This window comes from Ahaetulla prasina, chromosome 5 (assembly GCF_028640845.1).
Source record: "Ahaetulla prasina isolate Xishuangbanna chromosome 5, ASM2864084v1, whole genome shotgun sequence".
Classification (NCBI taxonomy): domain Eukaryota; kingdom Metazoa; phylum Chordata; class Lepidosauria; order Squamata; family Colubridae; genus Ahaetulla; species Ahaetulla prasina.
Genome location: NC_080543.1, coordinates 67,836,922 through 67,856,245, shown reverse-complemented (window position 1 = coordinate 67,856,245; position 19,324 = coordinate 67,836,922). Strand labels below are relative to the sequence as shown.

Here is a 19,324-nt window from a genome sequence, read left to right as displayed (position 1 = left end):
TAGAATAGAATAGAATAGAATAGAATAGAATAGAATAGAATAGAATTTTTTATTGGCCAAGTGTGATTGGACACACAAGGAATTTGTCTTGGTGCATATGCTCTCAGTGTACATAAAAGAAAAGATACGTTCATCAAGGTACAACATTTACAACACAATTGATGGTCAATATATCAATATAAATCATAAGGATTGCCAGCAACAAGTTATAGTCATACAGTCATAAGTGGAAAGAGATTGGTGATGGGAACTATGAAACGATTAATAGTAGTGCAGATTCAGTAAATAGTCTGACAGTGTTGATGGAATTATTTGTTTAGCAGAGTGATGGCCTTCGGGAAAAAACTGTTCTTGTGTCTAGTTGTTCTGGTGTGCAGTGCTCTATAGCGTCGTTTTGAGGGTAGGAGTTGAAACAGTTTATGTCCAGGATGCGAGTGATCTGCAAATATTTTCACGGCCCTCTTCTTGTTTCGTGCAGTATACAGGTCCTCAATGGAAGGCAGGTTGGTAGCAATTATTTTTTCTGCAGTTCTAATTATCCTCTGAAGTCTGTGTCTTTCTTGTTGGGTTGCAGAACCGAACCAGACAGTTATAGAGGTGCAAATGACAGACTCAATAATTCCTCTGTAGAATTGGATCAACAGTTCCTCGGGCAGTTTGAGCTTACTGAGTTGGCGCAGAAAGAACATTCTTTGTTGTCCTTTTTTGATGTTTTTGATGTTAGCTGTCCATTTGAGATCTTGCGATATGATAGAACCTAGAAATTTAAAGGTTTCTACTGTTGATACTGTGTTGTCTAGTATTGTGAGAGGTGGAAGTATGGAAGGGTTTCTCCTAAAGTCTACCACCATTTCTAGGGTTTTGAGTGTGTTCAGTTCCAGATTGTATTGGTTGCACCACAAGGCTAGTCATTCGACCTCTTGTCTATATGCGGATTCGTCATTGTCTCGAATTAGATCAATTACTGTTGTGTCTACTGCGAACTTCAGTAGCTTGACAGATGGATCGTTGGAGATGCAGTCATTGGTATACAGAGAGAAGAGAAGTGGGGAGAGCACACAGCCTTGGGGGGCCCCTGTGCTAATTGTGCAGGTATTTGATGTGATCTTGCTTAGCTTCACCTGCTGCTTCCTGTTTGTTAGGAAGTTTGTGATCCACTTACAAGTCTGTTCCGGTACCTGTAGCTGATTTAGCTTAGTTAGAAGAATGTCTGGAATGATGGTATTGAATGCTGAACTAAAGTCTACAAAAAGGACCCTTGCATAGGTCTTTGGAGACTCAAGATGTTGTAGGATGTAGTGCAGAGCCATATTAACAGCATCATCTGTTGATTTATTTGCTCAGTATGCAAATTGCAAGGGGTCTAACAACGGATCCGTGATGGTTTTCAAGTAGGAAAGCACTAGCCTTTCAAAGGTTTTCATGACTACAGATGTTAAAGCAACTGGTCTGTAGTCATTCAGTTCCTTGATGGTGGGCTTCTTCGGCACTGGGATGATGGTAGAGCGTTTGAAGCAAGAAGGAACATAACACATCTCTAGTGATTTATTGAAAATATGGGTGAAGATGGGGGCCAATTGGTCAGCACAGACTTTTAAGCAAGAAGGAGTTATCTTGTCTGGGCCTGGAGCTTTTCCTGGCTTTTGTCTGTGAAATAGGTCCTGCACTTCCTTTTCTGTGATCACTAGGGGTTGTGAACCCAATGAAATGGGGTCAGTTGTAGGAGGCTTGGCTGTTGTTGGTGTGTCTGAGATGGGGGTTGTGGAGATAGGTGGCTGTAGTTTCCTTTCAAACCTGCAGTAAAACTCATTCAGGTCATCTGCCAGTTGTTGATTACCTTCAGCCTGGGAAGGAGGTTTGCCATAGCCGGTGATATTTTTAAGAGTTTTCCACATGTTTGCTGGTTGTGTGGTTAAAATTATATCTTGGTTATGTTGATGATATTGGTTGGTTTTATCTCAGCTCCTTTTCATTTTTTGATTGAATGTTATTTAAGAAGTTTTTTCTTGTTTCACTCATTGTTACCCAAAGTTATATGTTTAAGATGGAAAACCATATAATTTGAATAAATAAATAAAATCTGTATCCAATTTTGTGTTGTACTGATATTTTAATCTATAGGGCTTAGCTTTAATAGCTAGTTATCAACCACTGTTAATGCCATGTAAACTGGAATGGCTTACCAGGGTCAATATTTCTTTTTGATACTAGAAATATATATTTATGTATATGTACAAAACATGTATATGTTTTAATAAAAAGAGTTGTCTTTTTATTAAAATAGGTAAAGGTAAGGGGAGGGAAGGAAGTTTACTAAAACATTATTCAAAATGACTAAATTTTAGAACTATTTTAGAGAAAATCTACTTCTGAAATAAATATAATTTTACTGATGGTTAGCATGAGGTCTTAATCATCATCATCATCATCATCCCCCCACTGGGTGCCACCTTGATGTGCTGGGAGGGTTTAACTGCTCCAATGAAGCTGAGAGCTGTGCTGGTGGTAGTGTAAACTACCAGCAGGTCCAACCATGCCAGAGAGGTCTAGGCCGAGGAGCAGAACTGAGTGCACCCAACAACCTATGCAACGATTCATGGTGAAACACAACCGAACAAAGTCTATACCAGCTCGGTCGTCACCCAGGTTAACAAGGACCATGTTGGATGTTGGGGAACCTGGGCATCCATCGACAAGTGGGCTACAGGCCAGGGGTCCCATAGTGTTGTGGCTCCTGCCCCCGAGCCTGTCCTCATGGAGCAGGATGACTCTGAGAGTGAGGGGGAAGAGCTGACAAGGCTTCCCTCTCCAGGACCCTCCTCTCTGGCTCCACCCCAGGTTCCAGCTGCAGGCCAGGAGGAGGAGGAACTGACAAGGCCTCCCTCTCCCAGACCCTCTTCCTCCTCCCTGGCAACGCCCCAAGCTCCAGCTGCTGAAGATCAATCCTGGATCGACCCGAGACAGCGACGAAGAGATAAGCGTGCGCAGCAGAGGAAGAGGTGTGGCAGGCTCAGAGAGTGCTGAGTCACGGAGCCACAACCTCCAGGGGATAAAAGTGGGTGAAGCTGCCACTGGGCTTCGTGACGGACAAAAAACTACCCAGCGTGTGTTGCACCTCGGTCGCTTGGGAGTTAAAGGCCTTTCTTTCCTGTAAGCTTGGCAACAGGACTTGCTTTTATCTCTGTCCGAGATAAAGACTCCAGAACTTGGCAGGCCTCTGCACGGTCGCTGCCAAGTCTTGTGCTTCCTACAGAAGAATCAGGTCTGTGTCAATAAAAGGACTGTGAAACTCGCGTTTCTCCGTGAAGTGGGAGGGGGGACAGAATACATAGCTGAGCAACCAGGGCATGGGCCTGTAGAGCTACTGGAAGCAGAACAACCTCAGAAGCAGCAGAGGTACACCATGTCAGAGAACCGCAATGTAATGAAATGCTACTACAAAGCAGAACCAGAAAAACGAGGCTATCAAAAAAGGATGTACAAATTATGGAAACAAGAATACCCAGATTCAAGGATAACTGAATTACAATTAGCTGATCAGCTAAGATTCATCACTCGGAACAAAGTGCTCAGTGAAGTCGAACCGGAAGAAATATGGAAAAATTGTGAAACAGGAACACAGACTGAACAGCAGACTGTTGAAGTAGCAGCAGAAAATATTCCAATAACATCTGGAGCAACTGAACAGCCTAAATTCAAAGAAAATGCAGATATTTTGCAAGAACAGGATCAGCAAGGGCCTGAAGCCATCATTGAAACACCAGGAGTACTCAATGCCAGGCAGCAAGAACTGAAAGTTAAAATCTTGGCACATGCTGCAACAAATGCAGAAAGAAGAAGGCTTCCAACATTGAAGACTGTGCCTAGAAAACACTGGGCGCCATTGGTGACAAATGCAAATTATGCACTTGCAGCAGTCCAGATAACATCAATTGAACAAACAAATCAGCTTGCCTACAGTGCAGCAGCTATAGTAACAGAAGAACTGGGGATTCAACAGCTGCAGCCCCCTAGAAAATTGACTGGGAAACCGCAGTGGAAAATCAGGTTGGAGTTGAAAATCAAGTGCCTGCGAGCAGAGGCAAACAACTTAAAGAATTGGCAGGAGAAAAAGCTGAAGAATAGTAAGATCAAGAAACATCTGATAAAAAAATATGGGCTCAGCATAAGAAAAATTGACAAAGCATTGGAAATTGTGAAGCAGCAGAAAACAGCAACAGCAAGAAAAATTGAAAGATATGAAGCCAGAGTCATCCAGTACAAACAAAATCAATTGTTCCAATCAGACCAAAGTTGGTTCTATCAGAGTCTGAACCAGATGGGGGATATGAAAATTGAAAAACCTGAGAAAACGGCAACTACCCAGTTTTGGAAAGACCTGTGGGAGACTGAGAAAGGTTATAACAAAACTGCTGGATGGATCAGAGACTTTGAGACAAAATTTTCCAAGAACAAAATGGACCAGTTGAAAATCACTACTGAAATGATAAGCAACAGAGTGAAGAAAATCAAGAACTGGACATCGCCTGGCAAAGTTGCATGGCTTTTGGCTCAAATACTTGACCAGCCTACACAGAAAAATGGTCAAACAATTCAATGAGATGCTGCAGACAGGAAACATCAATGAACGGTTAACATCCGGGAAAACTTATTTGATACAGAAGGATCCAGCAAAAGGGGCAACACCTGCAAATTACAGGCCAATAACATGTCTGCCAACCATGTTCAAGCTGTGGACCATGTTCATAGCTGATAGGATCCAGGACTACCTAGAAGCAAATGACATCTTGCCAGTAGAGCAGAAAGGAAACAAACGAGGAAGCAGAGGAACAAAAGATCAGCTCCTGATTGACAAAATGATTCTAGAAAACTGCAAAAGCCAAAAAACAAATCTGTATACAACTTGGATTGACTACAAGAAAGCATTTGATTCACTACCGCACAGTTGGATCATCAAGTGCCTGGACGTTATCGGAATATGCAAGTGCATCGGTAACTTCATTGCAAATACAATGAAGTACTGGAAAACAGAACTGTTTATTGGAAGTGAAAACTACGAACTGGTAAATATCAGAAGAGGGATTTTCCAGGGTGATTCTTTGTCACCTCTGCTGTTCATCATTGCTATGATCCCCCTGTCAACAATTTTACTGAAAACTAACCTGGGTTATCAAACTGCTAAAAATTCACAGAAAATCTCTCACCTGCTGTACATGGATGACTTGAAACTATACGGAAAATCAGAAATTGAAATCCAGTCACTGACCAATACAGTTCGAGTTCTCAGCACTGACATCAGCATGGAATTCAGCCTGGACAAATGCGCCACAGTGGCACTGAAGAAAGGGAAGATTGTAGAAAGTGATGGAATTGAAATGCCCAATGGACAAACCATCAAGTGCAACCAACCCGAAGCCTACAAATACCTGGGCATACTGCAGCTGGACAATTTCAAGCATGGGCAAGTGAAAAATGTGGTCAGCAAAGAATACATGCAAAGGGTCAGGAAACTTCTAAAAAGTAAACTGAATGGCGGTAACACCATCAAGGCTATAAACAGCTGGGCCATACCTGTTATCAGATATACTGCTGGAATTGTAAACTGGACACAGGCAGAGCTGGACAGCCTGGATAGGAAAACAAGAAAACTGATGACCATACACTATACGCTGCACCCACGTAGTGATGTTGACAGGCTATATTTACCCAGAAAGGTAGGCGGCAGAGGACTTTTGCATGTGAAGCAGACAGTTGAAGAAGAGAAACATGCTCTGGCAGATTATGTGAAAGACAGTGTGGAACCAGCTTTGATGGAGGTCAACAAGAGGAAGCTGCTAAAAGTACAGCAAACCAAGTGTCAATATAGGAAAACAGTGATGCAAGCTCGAGCTGACAGCTGGTATAACAAAGCACTGCATGGACAGTTCCTTGAAAAGATCCAAGGAAAAGTAGATAAGGAAAAGACCTGGTTATGGCTGATCAACGGAACATTGAAGAAAGAAACAGAAGGCCTAATTCTTGCGGCTCAAGAACAAGCCATTAGAACTAATGTAATCAAAGCCAGAATAGAAAAATCTGCTGATGATCCCAAATGCAGACTCTGCAAAGAAGCAGATGAAACCATTGATCACATACTGTGCTGTTGTAAGACAATAGCTCAGACCAACTACAAACAACGTCACAACACAGTCACTCAGATGGTCCAGTGGAACTTGTGTCACAACTACCATCTGCCTGTAGCAAAGAACTGGTGGGATCATAAGTCTGAAAAAGTGATTGAAAACGAGCATGCAAAACTACTGTGGGATTTCCGAATACAGAGTGATAAAGTTTTGGAACACAATATCCTGGATATCACGTTTGTGGAAAAGAAAAAAGTGTGGATAGTCGACATTGCTATACCTGGTGACAGCAGAATTGATGAGAAACAACTTGAAAAAGTCACCAGATATCAAGATTTGAGAATCGAATTGCAGAGACTCTGGCATAAACCAGTGCAGGTGGTTCCAGTGGTACTCGGCACACTGGGAGCTGTGCCTAAAGACCTAGGCAAGCACTTAGAAGCAATTGGCGCTGTCAAGATCACCATTGGTCAGCTGCAGAAGGCCACCTTACTGGGATCTGCTCGCATAATTCGCCGATACATCACACAGTCCTAAATGCTTGGGAAGTGTTCAACTAGTGATCTGTGATACGAAATACAGCATAGTCATTTGCTGTGTATACTGTCATTTTGTGTAAATAAAATAACAACAACAACAACAACAATGTTGGAAGGGACCTTGGAGGCCTTCTAGTCCAACCCCCTGCCCAGGCAGGAGACCCTACACCATTTCAGACAAATGGTTATCCAACATTTTCTTAAGAATTTCCAGTGTTGGAGCATTCACAACTTCTGCAGGCAAGTTGTTCCACTTTTTAATTGTTCTAACTGTCAGGAAATTTCTCCTTAGTTCTAAGTTGCTTCTCTCCTTGATTAGTTTCCACCCATTGCTTCTTGTTCTACCCTCAGATGTTTTGGAGAATAGTTTGACTCCCTCTTCTTTGTGGCAACCCCTGAGATATTGGAACACTGCTATCATGTCTCCCCTAGTCCTTCTTTTCATTAAACTAGACATACCGAGTTCCTGCAACCGTTCTTCATATGTTTTAGCCTCCAGTCCCCTAATCATCTTTGTTGCTCTTCTCTGCACTCTTTCTAGAGTCTCAGCATCTTTTTTACATCGCGGCGACCAAAACTGAATGCAGTATTCCAAGTGTGGCCTTACCAAGGCATTATAAAGTGGCACTAACACTTCACGTGATCTTGATTCTATCCCTTTGTTTATGCAGCCCAGAACTGTGTTGGCTTTTTTAGCAGCTGTTGCACACTGCTGACTCATATCTAAATGGTTATCCACTAGTACTCCAAGATCCCTCTCACAGGTATTACTATTGAGCAAGGTACCACATATACGGTACCTGTGCATTTTGTTTTGTTTTTTGCCTAAATGTAGAACCTTACTTTTTTCACTGTTGAATTTCATTTTGTTAGATAGCACCCAATGTTCAAGTCTGTCAAGATCCTTCTGTAACTTGAGCCTATCTTCTGGAGTGTTGGCTATTCCTGCCAGCTTGGTGTCATCTGCAAATTTGATGAGTTCCCCATCTATCCCCTTGTCCAAGTCATTGATGAAGATGTTGAAGAGTACTGGGCCTAAAACAGAGCCTTGGGGTACTCCATTGCATACTTCCCTCCATGTGGATGTAGTTCCATTGAAGACTACAGTTGAGTGCAGTTAGTCAGCCAGTTATGAATCCATCTGGTGGTGGTGCTGTCTAACCCACATTTTTCTACTTTATCTAGTAGTAGGTTATGGTCTACTTTATCAAATGCTTTACTGAAGTCCAAGTAAATTTGGTGACCAAAACTGAATGCAATATTGGCCTTACCAAGGTATTATAAAATGGTATTAACCCTTCACATGATCTTGATTTTATCCCTCTGTTTATGCAGTCCAGAACTGTGTTGGCTTATTTAATATAATATTACAAATCATTAATATTAAGATTATTTAATATTTAATTTTAATATAATTATTTAATAAGGTTCTAAGTCTTTTTTTTTTTGCATAACTATCAAGAATCACTTTGGATTACAGCCAGATACAAATAGAATAAACAAATGAATGTATATTGTATTGAGTGACACGATACAAATCAGGCATTTGAAATCATTCTCAGTCTGAATTTCTAATGATCTACCTGCTTGTTTGCTGTTTGGAAATAGGGACATTACTATATTTTTTTTCATCTTTGACACTGGCCACAGTTTTTCTGCAGGCATTTATAGCCAGAGTACTGCTTCCTTAAAGAAAAAAAATGTGTCTATAATTAGGCAGAGGGGGTTGAAAAGTGGGAAATAAAGGTGGATGCAGTGGTGGGATTCAAATAATTTAACAACTGATTCCCTGCCCTAATGATTCCTTCTAACAACCAGTTCACCAAACTGCTCAGAAAGTTAACAACCGGTTCTCCCGAAATGGTGCGAACTGGCTGAATCCCACCACTGGGTGGATGGATGAAAAAATCCAGCAAGCCAATCTAAGGAAGCTTTGGAAGAACAGATACTGTAAAGGTGGCACAGAGCAGAAAACCTTATGCTTGGTTAAGTATGCCTCCCATGATTTATAAAGGCAGTGCTCCATGTTCTTGATCCTCATGCTTTTCTAGCTATATGTTGTATAGTCATTTTTCAGGTGTCTGGTATCAAATACTATATTCCTTGTCAATTTTTATTCCTTCGTCATCCTAGAAATGTACGTGATCCTTCTTCAGTTAATCATAAAAAACATACTTTATGCAAACAATTTAGAACAAATGAATGCAGTTTAATCAATAGTGCTCTCAGAAAAAGAGACCCAGGTCGTAATATTAACTATTATTGAATTTTGTATTTTATGTGAACATACATATCTACATACTATACAGAGAAACTGGCTCATTCTCATAGCTTGCTTTTTAAAAGCCAGTAGAAGATTCTAGGAAGAAATATCAGCCAGTTGAATTTAATTCTATGATCGACACAAGCTTATGTTGTACTGGAGTAAAGGGAACAGAATGAATAAGCATCTTTAAAATGAGACATATTCAGTTCTAACCATTCTTCAGACTTAAAAGAAATGATTTACTAAAAAAAATTATAGTTTCAGGACTCTCTTCTCAGAATTTATGTACAGTTTTAAAATGTCACTTTAATTATAAGGTAACATTGGTATCCTTTTAGCAGTGGTTCTTTTTTAACCCCATTAGGAAAAAAACTTGAATCACCTTTCTGTTCTTCTAATTCAAGGAAGATTGTTTTATGTAATAACTCTGATTTGTCTCCGTGTGTGTGTGTGTGTGTGTGTGTAACTTCTAAGCAGTTTATAATATTGGTTTCTTCTTAAGGCAAGAGTAGAACTGAGTTTCACACAACTGAGGGAATCCTAGGGGAATAAAATCTCACAGCTGGTGAAAGAAGATTCACCTTTTTTTAAAAAAAGGCTGAGCTAACATTCACCATGTTTAAGACATATGGAAGAAAAATCCTCACAGACTTTTAAAAAATAACAAAAAATAGCCATGCATGGGAGCTCTGATTTCAAATATTTCCTTATGAACATACCTACAGTAATTGTTAAAGTAAAGTAAAAACTCACTTTAATATACCCCCATTTAAAATAGGATTTTTGATGGAATGGGCCAATTTCCATACTGACATCTCTTTAAATGTCCATTACATCTCAAATTGTCTGGACAAGGTATTTACATTTACATTAGTCTGTATTGGAATTTGCAATGAGCAATGTCATTACAACTAGTCCTTGACTTATGACCACAAAAAATTGTCATTAAGTGGTGAGGTATCACAATGAGGTATCATATGACCATGATTTGCAACATGCTTCCTTTTTTACTTTGCTTGTTGGAAGTCAGCTGGGAAAGATGCAAATATTGATCACATGGCCATGGGACACTAAAATTACTGTAAATGTGCAACAGTTGACAAGTTGATGGAAATCATGATCACATGACTGCAGAGATGCTGCAGCAGTTGTAAATGCGAGGACCGGTTAATAAGTCATATGTTTCAGTACAGTTGTAGCTTCAAGTGGTTGCTAAACAAATAGTTATAAGTTGACAACTATCTCTACACAAATTATTGAATTTGACCCAAATGTTATTTGTATATTAAAGCCTTCCTGCAAATTACATAAGTCACTAAGAATAAATTTAAGAAACATGTAGGAGTAACTGTGGCTCATTAAATCAAGGTTTTCTTGTAATACAATGAAAAGAATATGTTTAAATTTCATAAACTATTTTCTTATGAATTTACAATTTTGCAATTACAGCATGAAAAATGAATATAATTACGATAATTTCCTAATTTATTAGGAAATAAAACTTTCCTCAGTTGCTTTTGTATAGTAAAGCATGAAAATTAGCTATAGAAATATTGCCTTCATATTCATCAGGGAGGAAAAATATCCTTAAATCTACAAGTGTGGTATCAAGACTCTCATTCTTAGGGCTCACCTGTATTACCAGAGTTGCTTTGTGTTTTTTGCTGTACATACTGGGCTTGAATCCAACAGTAATATAGGTTCCTGCTGTGTCAAGTGGAAGAAGCTCTCCAGCTTGAGGAGATACAGTGAATTCAGGATCACTGCCTGGTAGAAAGTATGCTGTGTAAGGCTCTGGGTACCTAGCAAAGAAAAACAAATTGGCCAACAGTTAGCATATGCAACAATATTTCAAAGTAATTTGTGTTCTGTTATACGATATCAGCGATTAAACATTAATACTATCACATTGCATCCTGTTATTCACTTTTGCCATATCTGATTTTCCTGAAATATTGGCAGAATAGTAAGAGAAATGACTGCTTTGGAAAAGGAAGTACAATATCATGGCAGTATGTCATTTGCATGATGAAATCTTTATTTATATATTTATTTAAGAAAATTTATATGGCCGCAGAACTCATTCTCAGTGACTCTGGACAGCTTACAAAGATAAAAATCTCATATATAAAGCAACAAGAAGTGATAATCCTCCATCTCCCAGCAACAACAACAAAGTCAAATAAGCTACTTCATGGACTCCATCCCACTCTCGGTTCCCCTAGGCCCTTTGGCAAAAGCAGGCCTTCAGTTTTGCGAAAGAGGGGGCCAATCTTATATCTACAGGGATTATGTTCCAAAGGAAGGGAACTACTACATAAAAGGCTTCTTCTTGGTTCCACTAAATGTAACTCCTTAGGACAGCAGACTCGTAAAATTCCTGCTTTCCCACACTGGGGTGTGACTGGGAGAGGACGGTCATTCAAATAACCTGTTCCCAAGCTTTTAAAGATGACAACCAGCATCTTGAAATGGATCTGGAAGCAAATCAGTGGCTGAAGCAGCTCCCACAAGAGAAATGACACATGTACATACCATATTTTTTGCACTATAAGATGCACCGGACCATTAGATGCACATTAGGGTTAGAGATGGAAAACAAGAAAAAAAAATCTGCCTCTGTCTCCCAGCGTCCATCCAGTATTCATCTGGCTAGCATCCTTGCAGCAAACAACAAACAGCCTGGTCAGCTTCAGCATGTTATCGCAGCCCCAGCATATGGCTCATCAGGGCTCCACTCAGTTGTGCCCACCACTGGTCAACTGAGCTGAGCTGCTGCCACTGTTGGTGAATGCTGGTGCCTTTGCTGCCAAGCAGTTGATTGGCGGTTGGATTGGCCTCCTAGAATACCGCCGATCAGTTGTTCTAGGCAGTATGGATCACTGCCTATTACTGCCTATCACCACCTATCACTGCCACTGCCAGCGCCTATTGCCGGTGCCGCCATTTGATGGTGGCAAATGGCAGTGATTGGCAGCAGTGAACGATTGCAGCAAACAATGGCAATGAATGGCAGAGGCGGTACCTGCTGCCTAGAATAACTGATCGGCAGTATTCCAGGAAGCCAATCCAACCACCGATCAGCTGCTCAGCAGCGATGATTCCAGCATTCCCCGGTGGTGGCAAGCGGCAGCAGCGGTGACAGGCAGAGGCAGTGATAGCAGCAGTGGCAAATGCCGCCACCGCACCAACCCCCTCCCCCAGTGCAATATTTGCTCTATAAGACACACAGACATTTCCACCCCCATTTTTTTGGGGAAAAGTGTGTCTTATAGTGTGAAAAATATGGTACTTAGGCCTGCATAAAACCACATGGCCCATTGCATTTTGAACCAACTGAAGCTTCTGGATATTTTTGAAGGGCAGCCCCAGGTAGAGCACATTGCAATAATCAAGATGGGAGATGATTACAGCATGAGTAACTGTGAGCAGGGATTGTTGGTCCAGGAAAGGGCATGACTGGTGCACAAGCTGCAATTGTGCAAAGGGCTTCCTGGCCATGACTGCCACCTACTCCTTAAGCAAGAGTTGTGAGTGCAGAAGAACTCGCAGATTATGCACTGGGTCTGTCTGTCTGTCATTATGTAAAATAAATAAAGTAATATTATTTGCATCATCTGCTTTAGTGCAAATTATGTAAATTGCCAGAGATGTCCTAAAATTAAGGTAAAATCTTTGTCCAAGCTCTCTACTCCATTCAGATAGCCACAAAAGTTTCTGCTATTTGGGAAGGAAATTTGTTAGAAATTTATCTACTTGCAGCTAAAACCTGATAAATGGGTTTCTAGTAAATTGAAGTTTCGCTGTATCCCCATTCTATTTACCACGTGCAGCTGTAGGACACTCTGATCATTGCATGATTCACCTTGTACCTGCTTACAGGCAAAGACTTAAAACCACAAAACCAACAATTAAATCAGTGAAGACCTGGCTGGAGGAATCAAAATTAAAGCATGTTTTGACTACACTGATTGGAATATTTTTGAAGATACCTCTGCAGACCTGGATGAACTCACAGATACTGTAACATCATATCTCAGCTTCTGTGAAGACCTATGTGTACCTACAAAGAACTTGCAAATATACAGTAACAACAAACCTTGGTTCACACCTAAACTTAAGCAGCTACGACATTCCAAAGAGGAAGCCTACAGAAAAGGTGATAAAATGCTGTACAATCAGGCCAGAAATGTACTAACAAGGGAGATCAGAGCAGCAAAAAGAAGCTACTCTGAAAAGCTAAAGAATTAGTTTTCAGCAAATGAACCAGCAAACATGTGGAAAACTCTTAAAAATATCACCGACTATAGCAAACCTCCTTCCCAGGCAGAAGGTAATCAACAACTGGCAGATGACCTGAATGAGTTTTACTGCAGGTTTGAAAGGAAACTACAGCCACCTATCCCCACAACCCCCATCTCAAACACACCAACAACAGCCAAGCCTCCTACAACTGACCCCGTTTCATTGGGTTCACAACCCCTAGTGATCACAGAAAAGGAAGTGCAGGACCTATTTCACAGACAAAAGCCAGGAAAAGCTCCAGGCCCAGACAAGATAACTCCTTCTTGCTTAAAAGTCTGTGCTGACCAATTGGCCCCCATCTTCACCCATATTTTCAATAAATCACTAGAGATGTGCTATGTTCCTTCTTGCTTCAAACGCTCTACCATCATCCCAGTGCCGAAGAAGCCCACCATCAAGGAACTGAATGACTACAGACCAGTTGCTTTAACATCTGTAGTCATGAAAACCTTTGAAAGGCTAGTGCTTTCCTACTTGAAAACCATCACAGATCCGCTGTTAGACCCCTTGCAATTTGTATATCGAGCAAATAGATCAACAGATGATGCTGTTAATATGGCTCTGCACTACATCCTACAACATCTTGAGTCTCCAAAGACTTATGCAAGGGTCCTCTTTTGTAGACTTTAGTTCAGCATTCAATACCATCAATTCCAGACACTCTTCTAACTAAGCTAAACCAGCTACAGACTTGTAAGTGGATCACAAGCTTCCTAACAAACAGGAAGCAGCAGGTGAAGCTAAGCAAGATCACATCAAATACCTGCACAATTAGCACAGGGGGCCCCCAAGGCTGTGTGCTCTCCCCACTTCTCTTCTCTCTGTATACCAATGACTGCATCTCCAACGATCCATCTGTCAAGCTACTGAAGTTCGCAGATGACACAACAGTGATTGGTCTCATTCGAGACAATGACGAATCCGCATATAGACAAGAGGTCGAATGATTAGCCTTGTGGTGCAACCAATACAATCTGGAACTGAACACACTCAAAACCCTAGAAATGGTGGTAGACTTTAGGAGAAACCCTTCCATACTTCCACCTCTCACAATACTAGACAACACAGTATCAACAGTAGAAACCTTTAAATTTCTAGGTTCTATCATATCGCAAGATCTCAAATGGACAGCTAACATCAAAAACATCAAAAAAGGACAACAAAGAATGTTCTTTCTGCGCCAACTCAGTAAGCTCAAACTGCCCAAGGAGCTGCTGATTCAGTTCTACAGAAGAATTATTGAGTCTGTCATTTGCACCTCTATAACTGTCTGGTTCGGTTCTGCAACCCAACAAGAAAGACACAGACTTCAGAGGATAATTAGAACTGCAGAAAAAATAATTGCTACCAACCTGCCTTCCATTGAGGACCTGTATACTGCACAAATCAAGAAGAGGGCCGTGAAAATATTTACAGATCCCTCACATCCAGGACATAAACTGTTTCAACTCCTACCCTCAAAACGACGCTATAGAGCACTGCACTCCTACCCTCAAAACGACGCTATAGAGCACTGCACCCCAGAACAACTAGACACAAGAACAGTTTTTTCCTGAAGGCCATCACTCTGCTAAACAAATAATTGTTTATTGGGCATTACGGAGACCTGGTTGGGCACTGAAGGGGGCGTGCCCCTGGTTGAGTTGTGCCCGCCGGGTTTCCGTGCATTCCATCAGCCGAGGGCCCAGGGTAGGGGTGGGGGGGTGGCGGTTGTGATTAGAGAGAGTCTAGAGCCGAGGGAGACCACTGTACCTCAGATTGCCGGGTGCGAATCCCTCTTTGTGAGATGGGGTCATAGGTGTCAGATGGGTATGCTGATCACGTACCTGGCTCCTTGCTGCGTGACAGCTGCCCTGCCCGAGCTCCTGGAGGTGCTGGCTGGGGTGGCAGTTGAGACCCCCAGACTTTTAGTCATGGGGGACTTTAACTTGCCATCGTCCGGCTCGTCATCGACGGCAGCTCGGGAGTTCACGGCTTCCATGACGGCCTTGGACATGACCCAAGTAGTTGATGGCCCTACTCACATTGGGGGTGGCACTCTGGACCTGATTTTTCTCTCTGGTCAGTGGTTGAGAGATCTGGACTTAAAGGAATTAGTCATTGAACCTTTGTCATGGTCAGATCACTCTCTTCTTCGCCTGGACTTTCTGACCGCCATTCACCACCGCAGGGAGACGGAGCCGACACGTTGGTTCCGTCCCAGGCGCCTGATGGACCCGGATGGGTTCCGGACGGAGCTTGGGCCATTTCCTGAGGGTCTGGCTCACGGCTCGACTGAGGAACTTGTTGCGGCCTGGGAACAGGCCGCGGCGGGGGCCTTAGACCGTGTCGTGCCTTTGCGGCCTCTGACCCGGCGCAGGTCCCAACCGGCTCCTTGGTTCTCCGAGGAGCTGAGAGGGATGAAGCGCCGGAGAAGACGCCTGGAGAGTCTCTGGAGGTGAGAGCCGTTCGGAAGCTGATCGGACACTAGTGAAGTCCTATACCAGGACTTACCTAGTGGCATTGAGGGAAGCGAGGCGTAGCTACGCCTCCTCCCTCATTGCATCGGCAGATAACCGCCCAGCCGCCCTGTTTCGGGTGACTCGCTCCCTCCTACACCAGGGGGAGCGGGATGACCCGTTGCAGGGACGTGCTGAGGAGTTTAACGGTTATCTATACGATAAAATCGTTCAGCTTCGGGATGGTCTGGACCAAGATTGCAGTGACGCGGGTGAGATGCTCGAGGGTGGTCTTGGTGACATTGTTTGGGATGAGTTTGACCCTGTGGCTCCCGAGGACATGGACAGGTTGTTGGGTAGGTTGAATGCCACCACGTGTTTACTGGACCCGTGCCCCTCTTGGCTGGTGCTGGCCACTCGAGAGGTGACACGAGGCTGGCTCCAGGCGATTACGACCGCTTCTTTGGTGGAGGGTGTCTTCCCGGCCGCCTTGAAAGAGGCGGTGGTGAGGCCCCTCCTTAAGAGGCCGCCCTGACCCGCTGTTTTAGGTAATTATCGTCGGTCTCCAACCCGCCGCGCGAAGGTTGTAGAGAGTATGGTGGCATATCAATTTCCCTTGCACCTGGATGAAACTGTCTATCTAGACCTGCTCCAGTCCGGTTTCGGCCCGGTTACAGCACGGAGACGGCTTTGGTCGCGTTGGTGGATGATCTCTGGAGGGCCAGGATAGGGGTTGCTCCTCTGCCCTGGTCCTATTAGACCTCTCAGCGGCCTTCGATACCATCGACCATGGTATCCTGCTGCGCCGGTTGGAGGGATTGGGAGTGGAGGCACCGCTTATCGGTGGTTCTCCTCCTATCTCTCCGACCAGTCGCAGTCGGTGTTGACGGGGGCAGAGGTCGGCCCCGAGGCGCCTCACTTGTGGGTGCCGCAGGGTCGATCCTCTCGCCTTCTGTTTAACATCTACATGAAGCCGCTGGGTGAGATCATCAGTGGTTTCGTGTGAAGTACCAGCTGTATGCGGATGACACCCAGCTGTATTTTCACACCGGACCACCCCAACGGTTATCAAGTGCTGTCCCGGTGCCTGGAGGCCGACGGGTCTGGATGGGGAGAAATAGGCTCAAGCTCAATCCTCCAAGACAGAGTGGCTGTGGATGCCGGCATCCCGGTACAGTCAGCTAAATCCGCGCCTGTCCATCGGTGGCGAGTCATTGGCCCCAATGGGAAGGGTCCGCAACTTAGGCGCCTCCTGGATGAACGGCTGTCTCTAGAAGATCATTTGACGGCCGCTCCAGGAGAGCGTTCTACCAGGTTCGCCTGGTACGCCAGTTGCGCCTTTCTGGACCGGGATGCCCTATGCACGGTCACCACGCACTCGTGACGCCTCGCCTGGATTACTGCAATGCTCTCTACATGGGGCTCCCTTGAAGGGCATCCGAGGCTGCAGTTAGTCCAGAATGCGGCTGCGCTGGTGATAGATGGAGCCCCGTGGCTCCCGTGATAACACCCATCCTGCGCAGGCTGCACTGGCTACCTGTGGCTTTCCGGTGCGCTTCAAGGTTCTGGTGACCACCTTTAAAGCGCCCATGGCATTGGGCCGGGTTACTTACGGGACCGCCTACTGCTACCGAATATCTCTCACCGACCGTGCGCTCTCACAGAGAGGGTCTCTCAGGGTGCCGTCAGCGCGGCAATGTCGTCTGGCGACACCCAGGGGAAGGGCCTTCTCTGTGGGGGCCCCCACCCTCTGGAATGAACTACCCCCCGGACTTCGTCAGCTTTCGGACCTCCGGACCTTCCGCCGCGGGCTTAAAACATATTTATTTAACTGTGCAGGACTGAGCTAGATTTTAAATTATCGGTTTTAAATTGGGTTTTATTCTATATTTTTAATTCTAAATTAACGGGCTTTTTAGAATAAGTTTTTTAATTGTTTTTTATATTGTATTTATGTGTTTTTAAATGCCTGTACACCGCCCTGAGTCCTTCGGGAGATATGGCGGTATATAAATTTGATTAAATAAATAAATAAATAAATAAATAATTCCCTCAACACTGTCAAACTGTTTACTAAATCTACACTACTATTAATCTTCTCATCGTTCCCATCACCAATCTCTTTCCACTTATGAGTGTATGACTGTTACTTTGTTGCTGGTAATCCTTATGATTTATATTGATATATTGACCATCATTTGTGTTGTAAATGTTGCACCTTTTTTTTAATTTGCATTTATATCCCGCCCTTCTCCGAAGACTCAGGGCGGCTTACACTATGTTAGCAATAGTCTTCATCCATTTGTATATTATATACAAAGTCAACTTATTGCCCCCAACAATCTGGGTCCTCATTTTACCTACCTTATAAAGGATGGAAGGCTGAGTCAACCTTGGGCCTGGTGGGACTTGAACCTGCAGTAATGGCAAGCAGCTGCTGTTAATAACAGACTGCATTAGTCTGTTGAGCCACCAGAGGCTCTTGATGAACGTATCTTTTCTTTTATGTACACTGAGAGCATATGCACCAAGACAAATTCCTTGTGTGTCCAATCACACTTTGCCAATAAAAAATTCTATCTATCTATCTATCTATTACCAGGTGATATTCATGCACTATACTAATACATTCAAGAATATATTGTTAAAATATATTTCAATGTTTTAGTTATAATTTCTGAACAAACTAAATATCTAATTGCTTCTATATAAAATCTAATAAGATAAAACACAATTGCTTGTTGATTAGCATTCACATGAAATTCATCCAAAGCCAAATGAATTACATCAAGAAACAGAAAATAAATGTAAATATGCAAAAAATTGACTTACAACCATTTGTTTAGTGACTATTATAACAACACTGAAAAAAGTGACTTATGACCATTTTTTGTAAGTTGAGGGCTATCTGTATTACTCCTCTTCCCATTTTGTTCCCTGTAATATTCTTGTATGATTGATAAAATTGAAAGAACCTCATTGGACCAAGCCAGGGTTTTTAACCTAATCTAATGAACAAACTAAAATGACCGTCAACAAATAAGCCTGAGAAATAATGTGTAAGTTTGGACATCAAATTAAATAAAAAGAAACTGGCCATATTATTGTTTAGCAATGTGGAAATCAGGAAAGTAAATGGCCAATATCAAATGGAAAATGCAGTAATTTAGTGAGACTGAAGGAAGACTTGACTTGAGGATAATAGAAACTGGCTCCACCATTGTTACACCAAAATTCCTCCATACTCTTTATGTAGAACTTTTCTAACTGCATCTTCATCTCCATTTATTTTGTTGAAGTGACCTGTGATAGCAATAGTCTTCTCCAAACACACATTTTATCTTCAGAGAATGCTCTCATGTGCTTTGAAATATCAGACAAAAAACTGAGAATTAACACAAACCAGAAATTCTAGGCTGATTTTATCACAACTGAAATAAATGATCCAGTAACTAGCATGAGAGACGAAGTTCAAATGGAAAATGTGTGCAGTTGAAATGGACATATTTTATTTCTCAATTGTACTGTGCTAACTGTACAGTGCAAGGTGCTTCATCTACTTACTGGTTGAGTGGGCCTAGGGACAGTTGGCGTATAGAATATAGTATCTACAGTAACAAAGAAATAAAATTTCTAGTCATATTGTGAAAGGAA

The 19,324-nt window shown here is 42.6% G+C and overlaps 1 protein-coding gene across 1 annotated transcript in view; it reads right to left on the bottom strand.

Annotated features, from left to right (window-relative positions):
• LOC131199940 (cilia- and flagella-associated protein 47-like) overlaps nt 1–19,324 on the bottom strand; it is a 173,310-nt gene that overhangs the window by 4,728 nt on the left and 149,258 nt on the right. Inside the window, exon 8 of the mRNA XM_058186233.1 lies at nt 10,561–10,729. Coding sequence (XP_058042216.1) covers nt 10,561–10,729 — 169 coding nt within the window. The remainder of the gene's footprint in view (nt 1–10,560; nt 10,730–19,324) is intronic.